Below are 11,686 nucleotides of genomic sequence, written 5' to 3'. Positions count from 1 at the left end.
CAATTTACATCATGTCCACCAATCTGCCCTCATCAATCCTCTTTGTTACTTCTTCAAAAAACTCAATCAAATTAGTGAGACATGATTTACCATTCACTAAGCCATGCTGACTATCCCTAATCAGTCCTTTCCTTTCCAAATACATGTAAATCCTGTCACTCAGGATTCCCTCCAACAACTTGCCCACCACCGATATCAGGCTCACCAGTCTATTGTTCCCAGGCTTTTGTTCACCACCTTTCTTAAATAGTGGCACCACGTTAGCCAACCTCCAGTCTTCCAGCACCTCACCTGTGGCTATCAATGATACAAATGTCTCAGCAATCACTTCCCTAGCTTCCCACAGAGTTCGAGGGTACACCTGATCAGGTCATGGGGATTTATCCACCTTTATGCATTTTAAGACATTCAGATCTCCTCCTCTATAATTTGGACATTTTTCAAGATGTTGCTCTTTATTTCCCCACATTCTCTACCTTCAGTATCCTTCTCCACAGTAAAAAGACAGCATTTATTACCCGTATATAATAGCACTTGAGATGGTGATGGTCTTGAACTGCTGCAGTCCATGCATTATACACACACCTACAGTGCTGAGGAGAGGAGATTTTAGGCTTTTTGCCCAGTGATGGTGAAGGAAGTCATGATATGTGTGACTTGGAAAATAAGTCACAGTGGGTGGTTTTTCCATATTTCTGCTGCCCTTATTTTTGTAGGTGCTTGAAGTCAAAGGTTTGGAAGATGCTGTTGAAAGAAATTTTGGTGAATTTTTTGCATTGCTTCTTGTAGATTGTACACACTGCTACCACCATGTGTCAGTGCTTAAGGTTTTCAATATAGGAGATGATTAATGGGCTGCTTTGACCAGTCATTGGAACTGTACACACCCAGACAAATGGGAAATATTCTTTGAATTGTCCCTTTCTTGATGGTGGAAAGGCTTTGAATGGTTAATCATTGAGCTACACATCACAGAATTCCCAGATTCCGAACTACTCTTGTAACAATTATATACTATTGTTGGGCCAGTTACTTTTCTGATCAACATTGATCCTTGAATGTTAACAGTGGGGTGATTCAATGGTGGTTAGACCAAATTAGCCCGACATTCATGTGAATCAGTCTTAAGTGCCTTATTTCTGTAAAAGAGGAACCTGAAGCCCTCTTTAGGCCCTCTTGCACAAATGTTATTCAATCAGACAGAAACATTGCATTCTGGGTTGTTTAGCAGTTGGTTTATATTTTAATTCAATAAACATTTTTTTTCCAAAAGCACTGCTGTAGACTCAGGAGGAGCTGGAGGGTAATCCTACATGTCTAAGCAGTAAAAGTTTATAGTTCCTCCAGGTTTCTCGCCTTGTGTAGCAGGCCTCATCTGCTGGTGGAGCTGTTTAGATTAATGGTATCGGCTGTGGGAGCAAAGATTGTGCTTTGTTGTCTCATCTGATTCAGTTCCCTGTAGAAACTTGGGCAGAGTTAATGGTAAAAAGATAAGGGAGTTTCAGCAATTCAAACTATGGCACAGAATTCTCTGACGGAAGTCCCAAATGTTTATATAGTTTTCTCAAAGTCCTTAAGGTGCCCACAGTGGAACGCAGGACCTTGGAGAAGCTAGCAAGCCATTAAAACGGAGTCACTATCTCTGAGCTGACTTTCTGTAGTTCCAAAGAATAAAAAGGGCTACTGTACTGTCAAGCGAGTCATTCACTTAGCCAAAGGCTGCATTGTTTCTTGGTTGATATTGCAGTCCCAGACCACAGATGGCTATCTGAAAGTAGCAATCATCAAAGTCATTGTGCAGGAAAGTTAAACTGAAATGGTCGAATTGTTCTAGAGACAGCGTTGCCCAATCTCACACCAACTGTGCGGATAGTGATACGTAACTCTCACGATCACCCCTCAACGATGGCTCTCAAAAAGAACAAAAAAGCAAGCACCAATTTCATTTCTTATTAAATGTACATGTCGATGGAGTCCCATTCCGCTACATTTCTATCTAGAGATCTCCATATTCCTCTGTAGACGTCTGCAAATGTGGGGCTGTTACGTGCACACTGGATTTTTTTTTAAAAAAACAAGCTACCTGATTTGTAAAGAAATATGTTTGAGGATGGCAACGTTTGAGCCAGACAGAACAAGTTGTAACTGACAGGCAGCTCAAAGATTCTCTATCATCTCAGTTTGAAATTGATCACAGATATTGTCAGCCGAGGACAATTTTGAAGATTCACCCGATTGTTTCCCTTTTGCCTGGCCTGCTGGGTTTGTTTCCAATTCGGTACATCTCAGTTTAAGAGCAACAAGAGCTTTCTTCAAAGAATCTTTGAAGGTTGAGCTCGAAAAGTAATAAATCACTGGATCGAACACACTGTTCAGGTAGGTTATGCACAGAGTGTCGTAAAATATCTGAACGGCTGTTTCATTCAAGTTGCAGTTTGCTGGGCTGATGTTTTTCGTGATTAACACAGCAATAACAGCAATGTTTGTGGGTAAGAAACAAAGCACAAACACTGCAGCCACAGCGATCACCAGCTTCATCGCTCGTTTATATTTGCGCCTTATTTCAGTTTTCATCTGTGTTAATTTACGGATGATGCGAGACGTGGAGAAGAGGATAATCGAAGACGGGATAGCAAACTTAAAAACGATGAAAACAATATCGGTCCAAATGGTGTTAATCGAGTGGCGATCGTGGATGTGAACGGGTTCACAGAATGTCCGATTGTTGTGCCTGAACTTGTGGCATTCAGTTAAAAAATGCAACGAAATTGCCACGGCCAGAACCCACAAGCTGCCGGCTACCTTCACTGCACACCTTGTCGGCATCTTGTTCATCCTGTGGTGAGGGTGGACCACTTTAAAATACCGGTCGATCGCCATAACAGTGAGGAGAATGACACTGGCCGTGCGATTTAAAAATATCATGAAGATCTTCAGACGACAAGCTACATCCCCAAAAATCCAGTTCTTCCCCCGGATGAAGTAATCTGCTCGAAACGGTAAACAGCAGATTAATAGAGTGTCTGCAATCGCCAGGTTCAGTGAATAAACTGTGTTTGGTTTCCAGCATCTGACATGAAAACTGAAGATCCACAAAGCAACCACATTCCCAATAAATCCGAGGATAAAGGTTATAATAAGTATTGGTGGATTGTAGGAGGAATTAACATCTTCAACAAAATTGCAAGCCTCGGTCCCGTTGCCCATTGTAGGTCAGCGACACCGTACAGTTACACGGGAATGTGAACTAACTCAACTGTGCAAACACAAGTTCTTTGCATTACGTTGTAGGTGGGGCTTTAATGTAACCAGAATAATAGAGGTCTGTTACATACTGTACCTTGGAAGTGCTATATAATTTAAATAGGCAAAAGTGAGGACTGCAGATGCTGGAAACCAGAGTTTAGATCAGAGCGGTGCCGGAAAAGCACAGCAGGTCAGGCAGCTTCCGGAGCAGGAAAATCGACGTTTCGGGCAAAAGCCCTTCATCAGGAATAGAGGCAGGAAGCCTCCAGGGTGGAGAGATAATGGGGTGAAACTGGTGAAGTCCACATTGATGCCCTGGGGTTGAAGTGTTTCCAGGTAGAAGATGAGGTGCTCTTCCTCCAGGCATCAGGTGGTGAGGGAATGGCGGTGGAGGAGGCCCAGGACCTGCATGTCCTCGGCAGAGTTGGAGGGGGAGTTGAAATGTTGGACCACAGGGCAGTGTGGTTGATTGGTGCAGGTGTCCCAGAGTTGTTCCCTGAAGCGCTCTGCTAGGAGGCGTCCACTCTCCCCAATGTAGAGGAGACTGCATCGGGAGCAACGGATACAATAAATGACATTTGTGGAAGTGTAGGTGAAACTTTGATGGATGTGGAAGGCTCTTTTGGGGCCTTGGATAGTGGTGAGGGAGGAGGTGTGGGCACAGGTTTTGCAATTCCTGCGGTGGCAGGGGAAGGTGCCAGGATGGGAGGGTGGGTTGTTGGGGGGCGTGGACCTGACCAGATAGTCACGGAGGGAACGGTCTTTGCGGAAAGCGGAAATGGGTGAGGAGGGAAATATATCCCTGGTGGTGGGGTCCGTTTGGAGGTGGCAGAAATGTCAGTGGTTAATCCCAATGTTGGTAGGGTGGAAAGTGAGGACCAGGGGAGTTCTGTCCTTGTTACGGTTGGAGGGGTGGGGTTTGAGGGTAGAGGTGCAGGATGTGGATGAGATGCGTTGGAGGGCATCTTCAACCACGTGGGAAGGGAAATTGCGGTCGCGTTGGAGGGCATCTTCAACCACGTGGGAAGGGAAATTGCGGTCTTTAAAGAAGGAGATCATCTGGTGTGTTCTGTGGTAGAACTGGTCCTCCTGGGAGCAGATACGGTGGAGGTGGAGGAATTGGGAATATGGGATGGCATTTTTGCAGGAGGTAGGATGGGAAGAGGAGTAATCCAGGTAGCTGTGGGAGTCGTTGAGTTTGTAAAAAATGTCAGTGTCAAATCGGTCGTCATTAACGGCAGAGGCAGAGGAATTGGGACTGACTTGACACCACATTCTGCACCTCCACCTTCAAACCCTACCCCTCCAACCATAACAAGGACAGAACCCTCCTTATCCTCACTTTCCACCCTACCAAACTTCGGATTAATTGCCAACATTTCCCCCACCTCCAAACAGTCCTCACCACTGGAGATTTATTTCCCTCCCCATCCCTTTCCGCTTTCCGCAAAGACCGTTCCCTCCGTGACTACCTGGTCAGGTCCACGTCCCCCAACAACTCACCCTCCCGTCCTGGCATCCTCCCCTGCCACAGCAGGAATTGCAAAACTTGCACCCACACTTCCTCCCTCCCCACCATCCAAGGCCCCAAAGGAGCCTTCCACATCCATCAAAGTTTCATCTGCACTTCCACACGTGTCATTTATTGTATCCATTGCTCCCAATGCGGTCTCCTCTACATTGGGGAGACTGGACGCCTCCTCACAGAGCGCTTCAGGGGACAACTCTGGGACACCCGCACCAATCAACCCCACTGCCTGTGGCCCAACATTTCAACTCCCTCTCCCACTCTGCCGAGGACATGCAGGTCTTGGGCCTCCTCCACCACCGCCACTTCTTCACCACCCGATGCCTGGAGGAAGAACACCTCATCTTCCACCTCGGAACACTTCAACTCCAGTGCATCAATGTGGACTTCACTAGTTTCCTCATTTCCCCTCACCCCCCACCTCACCCCAGTTCCAACCTTCCAGCTCAGCACTGTCCCCATGACCTGTCCTACCTGACAATCTCCCTTCCCACCTATCCGCTCCACCCTCCCCTCTGACCTATCACCTCCATCCGCACCCCCCATTCACCTATTGTACTCTTTGCTACCTTCCCCCACCTTCCCCTCGGACCTATCACCTCCATCCCCATCCCCATTCACCTATTGTACTCTTTGCTACCTTCTCCCCATCTCCCCATTTATCTATCCACCCTGGAGGCTTCCTGCCTCTATTTCTGATTAAGGACTTTTGCCCGAAACATCGATTTTCCTGCTCCTCGGATGCTGCCTGACCTGCTGTGCTTTTCCAGCACCACTCTATAATTTAAACACCCATTCGCCACTAAATCTCTCAACTGTATATAGTGAGGTTGGTAAAGTATATTTGGCTAGACATAGTTTCAGAACAATATAATTCTAGGCATTAGACATTCCTGGGTTAATTCACTTTCTCACTAGTGCATTTTCATTTCCCATGTGAAAAGGAAACATTTGGGTAAAGTTGACGTATATAAACTGCTGATCAAGCTGACTTTTATTTTTGTTTCAGGCAATGCATTTCTTGATCTTTAATTTGCGACCGTTCTGAAACTTTCCAAGAAAACACGTTGGGAACCTTCTGCCGCATACATATTAACCCCTAGCGCGAGAACCTCCATTCATTTCTCCCAGCACTACATTTGTTTAAAGACAACAAAATAACTTCAAGTGGCATAATTCTTCTGAAACAAGTGTAAAATGAAAGATCGCCTTGATTGTACAATGTTTGTGATTGTTGAATGGTGTATGTTTTGCCCACTTCAGCAGTGGTTTTATCATGGGGGCTAATGGAGAGGAACCTTGTAAAGGCACTGAGCCTCTCAGCCATCAGCTGGAGAGCTGGCAAGAGCACTGCATCACCTGTTTTAGGAAAGAACTGCCACATCTTATTCCATTCTGGAACCCAAGGGCAGACGACCCTATTCCCAACCCCTCTGAAAAAAACACCAAGAGCAAATGTGGGATCTTTATTGAACAGCAGCACCACCGCGGAGGTTTCGACAGCTGTCAATACTACACCCGCCCAAGTCCCAGCATTGTCATTGAAACTCAAGTCATAGAGTCATAGAGATGTACAGCATGGAAACAGACCCTTCGGTTCAATTCTCCCATGCCGATCAGATATCCTAATTACACCTATCCCATTTGCCAGAACATGGCCCATATCCTTCTAAACTCTTCCTATTCATATACCCATCCATGCTGTAATTGTCCCAGCCTCCATCACTTCCTCTGGCAGCTCATTCCATACACGTACCACCCTCTGCATGAAAAAGTTGCCCTTAGGTCTCTTTTACATTTTTCCCCTCTCACCCTAAACCTATGCCCTCTAGTTCTGGACTCCCCTATCCCAGGGAAAAAACATATCTATTTACCCTATCCATGCCCCTCATGATTTCATAAACCTCTGTAACGTCACCCCTCAGGCTCTGCCATTCCACAGAAAACAGCCCCAGCCTATTCGGCCTCTCCCTATAGCTCAAAACCTCCAACCCTGGCAACATCCTTGTAAATCTTTTCTGAACCCTATTAAGTTTCACAACTTGGAGGTGCCAGTGCTGGACTGCAGGTTACAAAGTTAAAAATCACACAACACCAGGTTATAGTCCAACAGGTTTATTTGGAAGCACTAGCTTTCAGTGTGCTACTCCTTCATCAGGTGGTTCTCCATAATCCTTTTGGGATCTTTCCTGCTTTCCTGCATTTCTGCAGAAACTTGATGTCTGTGTCGATATGTGCGAACATCTTGGAGATCCTCTCGAGCCAGCAATTATGGCATCAGTGGTAATCAGGATTTCGAGTTGGATTGGGGTGTACAAAGTTAAAAATCAGATGAATATTGACATCCACCTGATGAAGGAACAGCACTCTGAAAGCCAATGCTTCCAAACAAACCCGCTGGACTATAACCTGGTGTTGTGTGATTGTTAAGTTTCACAACATCCTTCCTCCAGCAGGGAGACCAGACTTGCACAGAGTTTTCCAAACGTGGCCTAACCAATGTCCTGTACAGCCGTAACATGACCTCCCAACACCAATACTCAATGGTCTAACCAATAAAGGAAAGCATACCAAATGACTTCACTATCCTATCTACCTGTGACTTCACTTTCAGGGAACGATGAACATTTTACAGGGTACAATCATGGAATGGAGGATTGTGGGTTTGGCAAGGAGGTAGATCCTGTGTTTGCAATGCCCAGGTCCTCAAGCAGACAATGAATGCTTTTGAATGAAGGACTCACCTAGGAGTTGGCAAGCATCCCCAACAGTATTTGTCATATGTGGCCTGTATGAGTTAGTAGCAGTGATGGCAGGATGAGATCCTAAATTGGGCATCAATTCCCCACTTAAAGGCTTCAGTAAGCCACATAAGCCTACGTAAAATATCCATTGGCCTTCCCACCATGACTTAGTTGGGTAGATAACAGGTTTGCCACCCACTGTCTTTCCACCTGACAAATACAGTACACCCATCATCAAACATACAATGGGAGTGGCACAAAATTCCTCCCTAGAAGTGTGTGCATGCCATGCCTCTTTCAGCAGAAGCATCCTGATTGGAGTTTTACATAGCCTTCTGCTGCCTTGATATAGGTAGCATGTTAATCATCATCTGTGTTTAGCAAATATAGAGAATCTGGTCAAATATCTGATCTGTGGTGTGACAGATACGAGATTTGGTGAAATGAGGTTTGGAATAGTGGTGAGGTCATGAACATGAAATTTTAAGAAATGAGAACAAGAGTAGGTGATTCAACATCTCATACCTGTTCAGCCGACCAATAAGATCATAGCTGATCTGATGATGACCGTAACTCCACTTTCTACCTGTACCTTGTAAACCATGAAAGATCATCAATCAAAAATCTGTCCAACTCAGCTTCAATAACCCAACCTTTAACTGCTTGCTGGGGGAAAGAATTCCAAACACTAACAACCCTCTGAGAGAAGACTTTCTTCTCCTTTCCATTTTAAATATGATTTAATGTAAAACTGTGGATCTTATTCTAGTTTCCCCATTTGGGAAAACATGCCACAACATCCACATTTTCAAGCCACTTCAGAATTTTATATTTTTCAATATGATTGACACTCGTTCTTCTTAATCCAATATGCATATATGGAAGGAGAGGCTGGATAGGTTGGGACATTTTCTCCTGGAGCATTGAAGACTAAGGGGTGACCTTATTAAGGTTTATAATTATGAGGGTCGTAGATACTGTGAATAGCAAAGGTCTTTACCCCAGGGTAGGGGAGTCCAAAATTAGAGGGCAAAGATTTAATGTGAGAGAGGAAAGATTTAAAAGAAACCTAAGGGGCAACGTTTTCATGCAGGGAGAGGTGCTTGATGGAATGAGCTGCCAGAGGTAGTGGTAGATACTGGTACAATTGCAGCACTTGAAAGTTGCCACTCAGGTGGATAGAGCTTGTAAGAAGGCCTATGGTGTATTAGCGTTCATTAGCAGAGGGATTGAATTCAAGAGTCATGAAGTGATGTTGCAGCTGTACAGGACTTTGGTTAGGCCACATTTGGAGTACTGTGTGCAGCTCTGGTCGCCTCACTTTAGGAAAGATGTGGAAGCTTTGGAGAGGGTGCAGAGAAGATTTACCAGGATGTTGCCTGGAATGGAGAGGAAGTCGTACGAGGATAGGTTGAGAGTTCTCGGCCTTTTCTCGTTGGAACGGCGAAGGATGAGGGGTGACTTGGTAGAGGTTTATAAGATGATCAGAGGAATAGATAGAGTAGACAGTCAGAAGCTTTTTCCCCGGGTACAACAGAGTGTTACAAGGGGACATAAATTTAAGGTGAAGGGTGGAAGGTATAGGGGAGATGTCAGGGGTGGGTTCTTTACCCAGAGAGTGGTGGGGGCATGGAATGCACTGCCTGTGGGAGTGGCAGAGTCAGAATCATTGGTGACCTTTAAGCGGCAATTGGATAGGTACATGGATGGGTGCTTAAGCTAGGACAAATCTTCGGCACAACATTGTGGGCCGAAGGGCCTGTTCTGTGCTGTATTGTTCTATGTTCTATTACTTAGTTAGATCACTTACAGTGTGGAAACAGGCCCTTCGGGTTGTTATATGGCTTAATGTTGACCATATGGTCATAGAGTCATAGAGCATGGAAAAAGACCCTCTGGCCTAACTCATCCATGACAAGCAGATATCCAAAACTGAATTGGTCCCATTTGCCTGAATTTAGAGGATATCCCTCTAAACCTTTCCTATCCATGTGCTTGTCCAAATGTCTTTCAACAAATTTTCTTGTGCATGAATCACAAAATGTCAATGAGAGAGAATAGCAAATAATTATAAAGGAATGTTGAATGTTGGTCTTTATTGGAGTGGAATATAAAAGTAGGGAAGACTTGCTACGCCTGTATTGTTGCAGGTAAGCATAGATTACTGTATCCATTTTTGGTCACTTTATGGAGGGGCATGCTTGCATTGGAAGCTGTTCAAAGAGGTTATGTCGGGTTAGATTTAGTTAGATTATTAATAAGAAATTAGATAGCCCATTTGCCAGCATTTGGCCTGTATACCTTTAAACCCTTTCTATTCATATACCCATCTAGATGCCTTTTATATGTTATAATTGTACCAGCCTCCACCACTTCCTCTGGCAGCTCATTCCATATACGCATCACCCTCTGCATGAAAATATTGCCCATTAGGTCCTTTTTAAATCTGTCACCTTATACCTATGCCCTCTAGGTTTGGGCTTCACCAGCCCACAGAAAACACTTGGCTATTCACACTATCCAAGCCCCTCATGATTTTATAAACCTCCATAAGGCCATTCCTCAGTCTCCGACGCTCCAGAGAAAATAGCCCCAGCCTATTCAGCCTCTCTCTATAGCTCAAACCCTCCAACTCTGGCAACATCCTTGTAAATCATTTCTGAACCCTGTCAAGTTTCACAAAAACCTTCCTACAGTAGGGAGACAAAAATTGCACATGGTTTTCCAAAAGTGGCCTAACCAATGTCCTGTACAGCTGCAACATGACTTCTCAATTCCTATTCTTAATGCTCTGGCCCAGAAAGGCAAACATACAAAACAACTTCTTCACTATCCTATCTACCTTCAACTCCACTTTCAAGAAACTATGAACTTACACTCCAAGGTCTCTGTTCTATGATACTACCCAGGACCTTACCATTAAGTGTATAAGTGTTGCCCTGATTTGGCTTTCCAAAATGCAGCACCTCTCATTTATTGAGATTAAACTCCATCCACCATTCCTCCGTCCACTGGCCCATTTGATCAAGATCCTGTTATATTCTGAGGAAAATGTCTGTGCTTTCCACGACAGCTCCAATTTTAATGTCACCTGCTAACTATTCCTCTATGTTCACATCCAAACCATTTATACAAATGACAAAATGCAGTAGATCCAGCACTGAAACTAATGGCACACTGCTGGTCACAAGCCTTCAGTCTGAAAAGCATTCCTTCACCACCACCCTCTGTCTTCTGCCTTTGAGCCAGTTCTGTAACCAAATGGCTAGTTTATCCTGTATTACATGTGATCTAATCTTGCTAACCAGTCTATCAGGAGGAACTTCATCAAACGCATTACTGAAGTCCATATAGATCATGTCCACTGCTCTACCCTTATCAATCCTCTTCATTGCTTCTTCAAAAAACTCAATCAAGTCTGTGAGACACCATTTCCCACGCACAAAGCCATGTTGATTATCCCTAATCAGTCATTGACTTTCCAAATATAAATAAATCCTGTCACTCAGGATTACCTCCAACAACCTACCCACTACAATGTCAGGCTCACCAGTCTATTGTTCCCTGGCTTTTCCTTACCACCTTTCTTGAAGAATGACACCACATCAGCCAACCTTCAGTCTTCCAGCACCTTACCTGTAGCTATCGATGAAAAGTATATCTCAGCAAGGGACCAAGCAATCACTTCCTTAGCTTCCCATAGAGTTCCACGATATACCAGATCAGGTCCTGGGGATTTATTCACCTTTATGTGTTTTAAGACATCCAGCACCTCCTCCTCAATAATAAGGACATTTCCCCATGTTCTCTATCTTCTATATCCTTCTCCATAGTAAACACCGTTACAAAATGTTCGTTTAGTATCTCCCCCATCTCCTGGAGTTCCATACATAGGCGACCTGCTGATCTTTAAGGGCCCTATTCCTTCCCTAGTTACCTTTTTGTCCTTAATGTATTTGTAGAATCCGTTTGGAGTCTCCTTAATCCTATTTGCCAAGGCTTTCTCATGTAGCCCTTTAGCCCTCCAGATTTCCCTACTGCCTTCATACTCTTCTAGGAATTCACTTGATCTCTGCTATCTACATCTGATATATACTTCCTTCTTTTTCTTGACCTAAACCTAAATTTCTCCAGTCATCCAGCATTCCCTATACCTACCAGCCTTCAC

At 44.4% G+C, this 11,686-nt stretch overlaps 1 protein-coding gene across 1 annotated transcript; it reads right to left on the bottom strand.

The window, feature by feature from the left end:
* Positions 1–459: 459 nt before the first annotated feature.
* Positions 460–3,207, bottom strand: LOC122562415 (hydroxycarboxylic acid receptor 2-like). Its single transcript, XM_043715272.1, has one exon. The coding sequence runs from the start codon at positions 3,205–3,207 to the stop codon at positions 2,158–2,160; it is 1,050 nt and encodes a 349-aa protein (XP_043571207.1). The 3' UTR covers positions 460–2,157.
* Between the last annotated feature and the right edge of the window lie 8,479 nt (positions 3,208–11,686).

The sequence above is a fragment of the Chiloscyllium plagiosum genome, chromosome 25, assembly GCF_004010195.1.
Source record: "Chiloscyllium plagiosum isolate BGI_BamShark_2017 chromosome 25, ASM401019v2, whole genome shotgun sequence".
In the NCBI taxonomy this organism is placed as follows: Eukaryota; Metazoa; Chordata; class Chondrichthyes; order Orectolobiformes; family Hemiscylliidae; genus Chiloscyllium; species Chiloscyllium plagiosum.
The sequence above is the reverse complement of the archived record's forward strand: the minus strand, read 5'-3'. Positions and strand labels throughout refer to the sequence as shown.

Excerpts from the sequence above, each read along its gene's own strand:
- LOC122562415 (XM_043715272.1), bottom strand. The coding sequence starts at position 3,207 with ATGGGCAACGGGACCGAGGCTTGCAATTTTGTTGAAGATGTTAATTCC.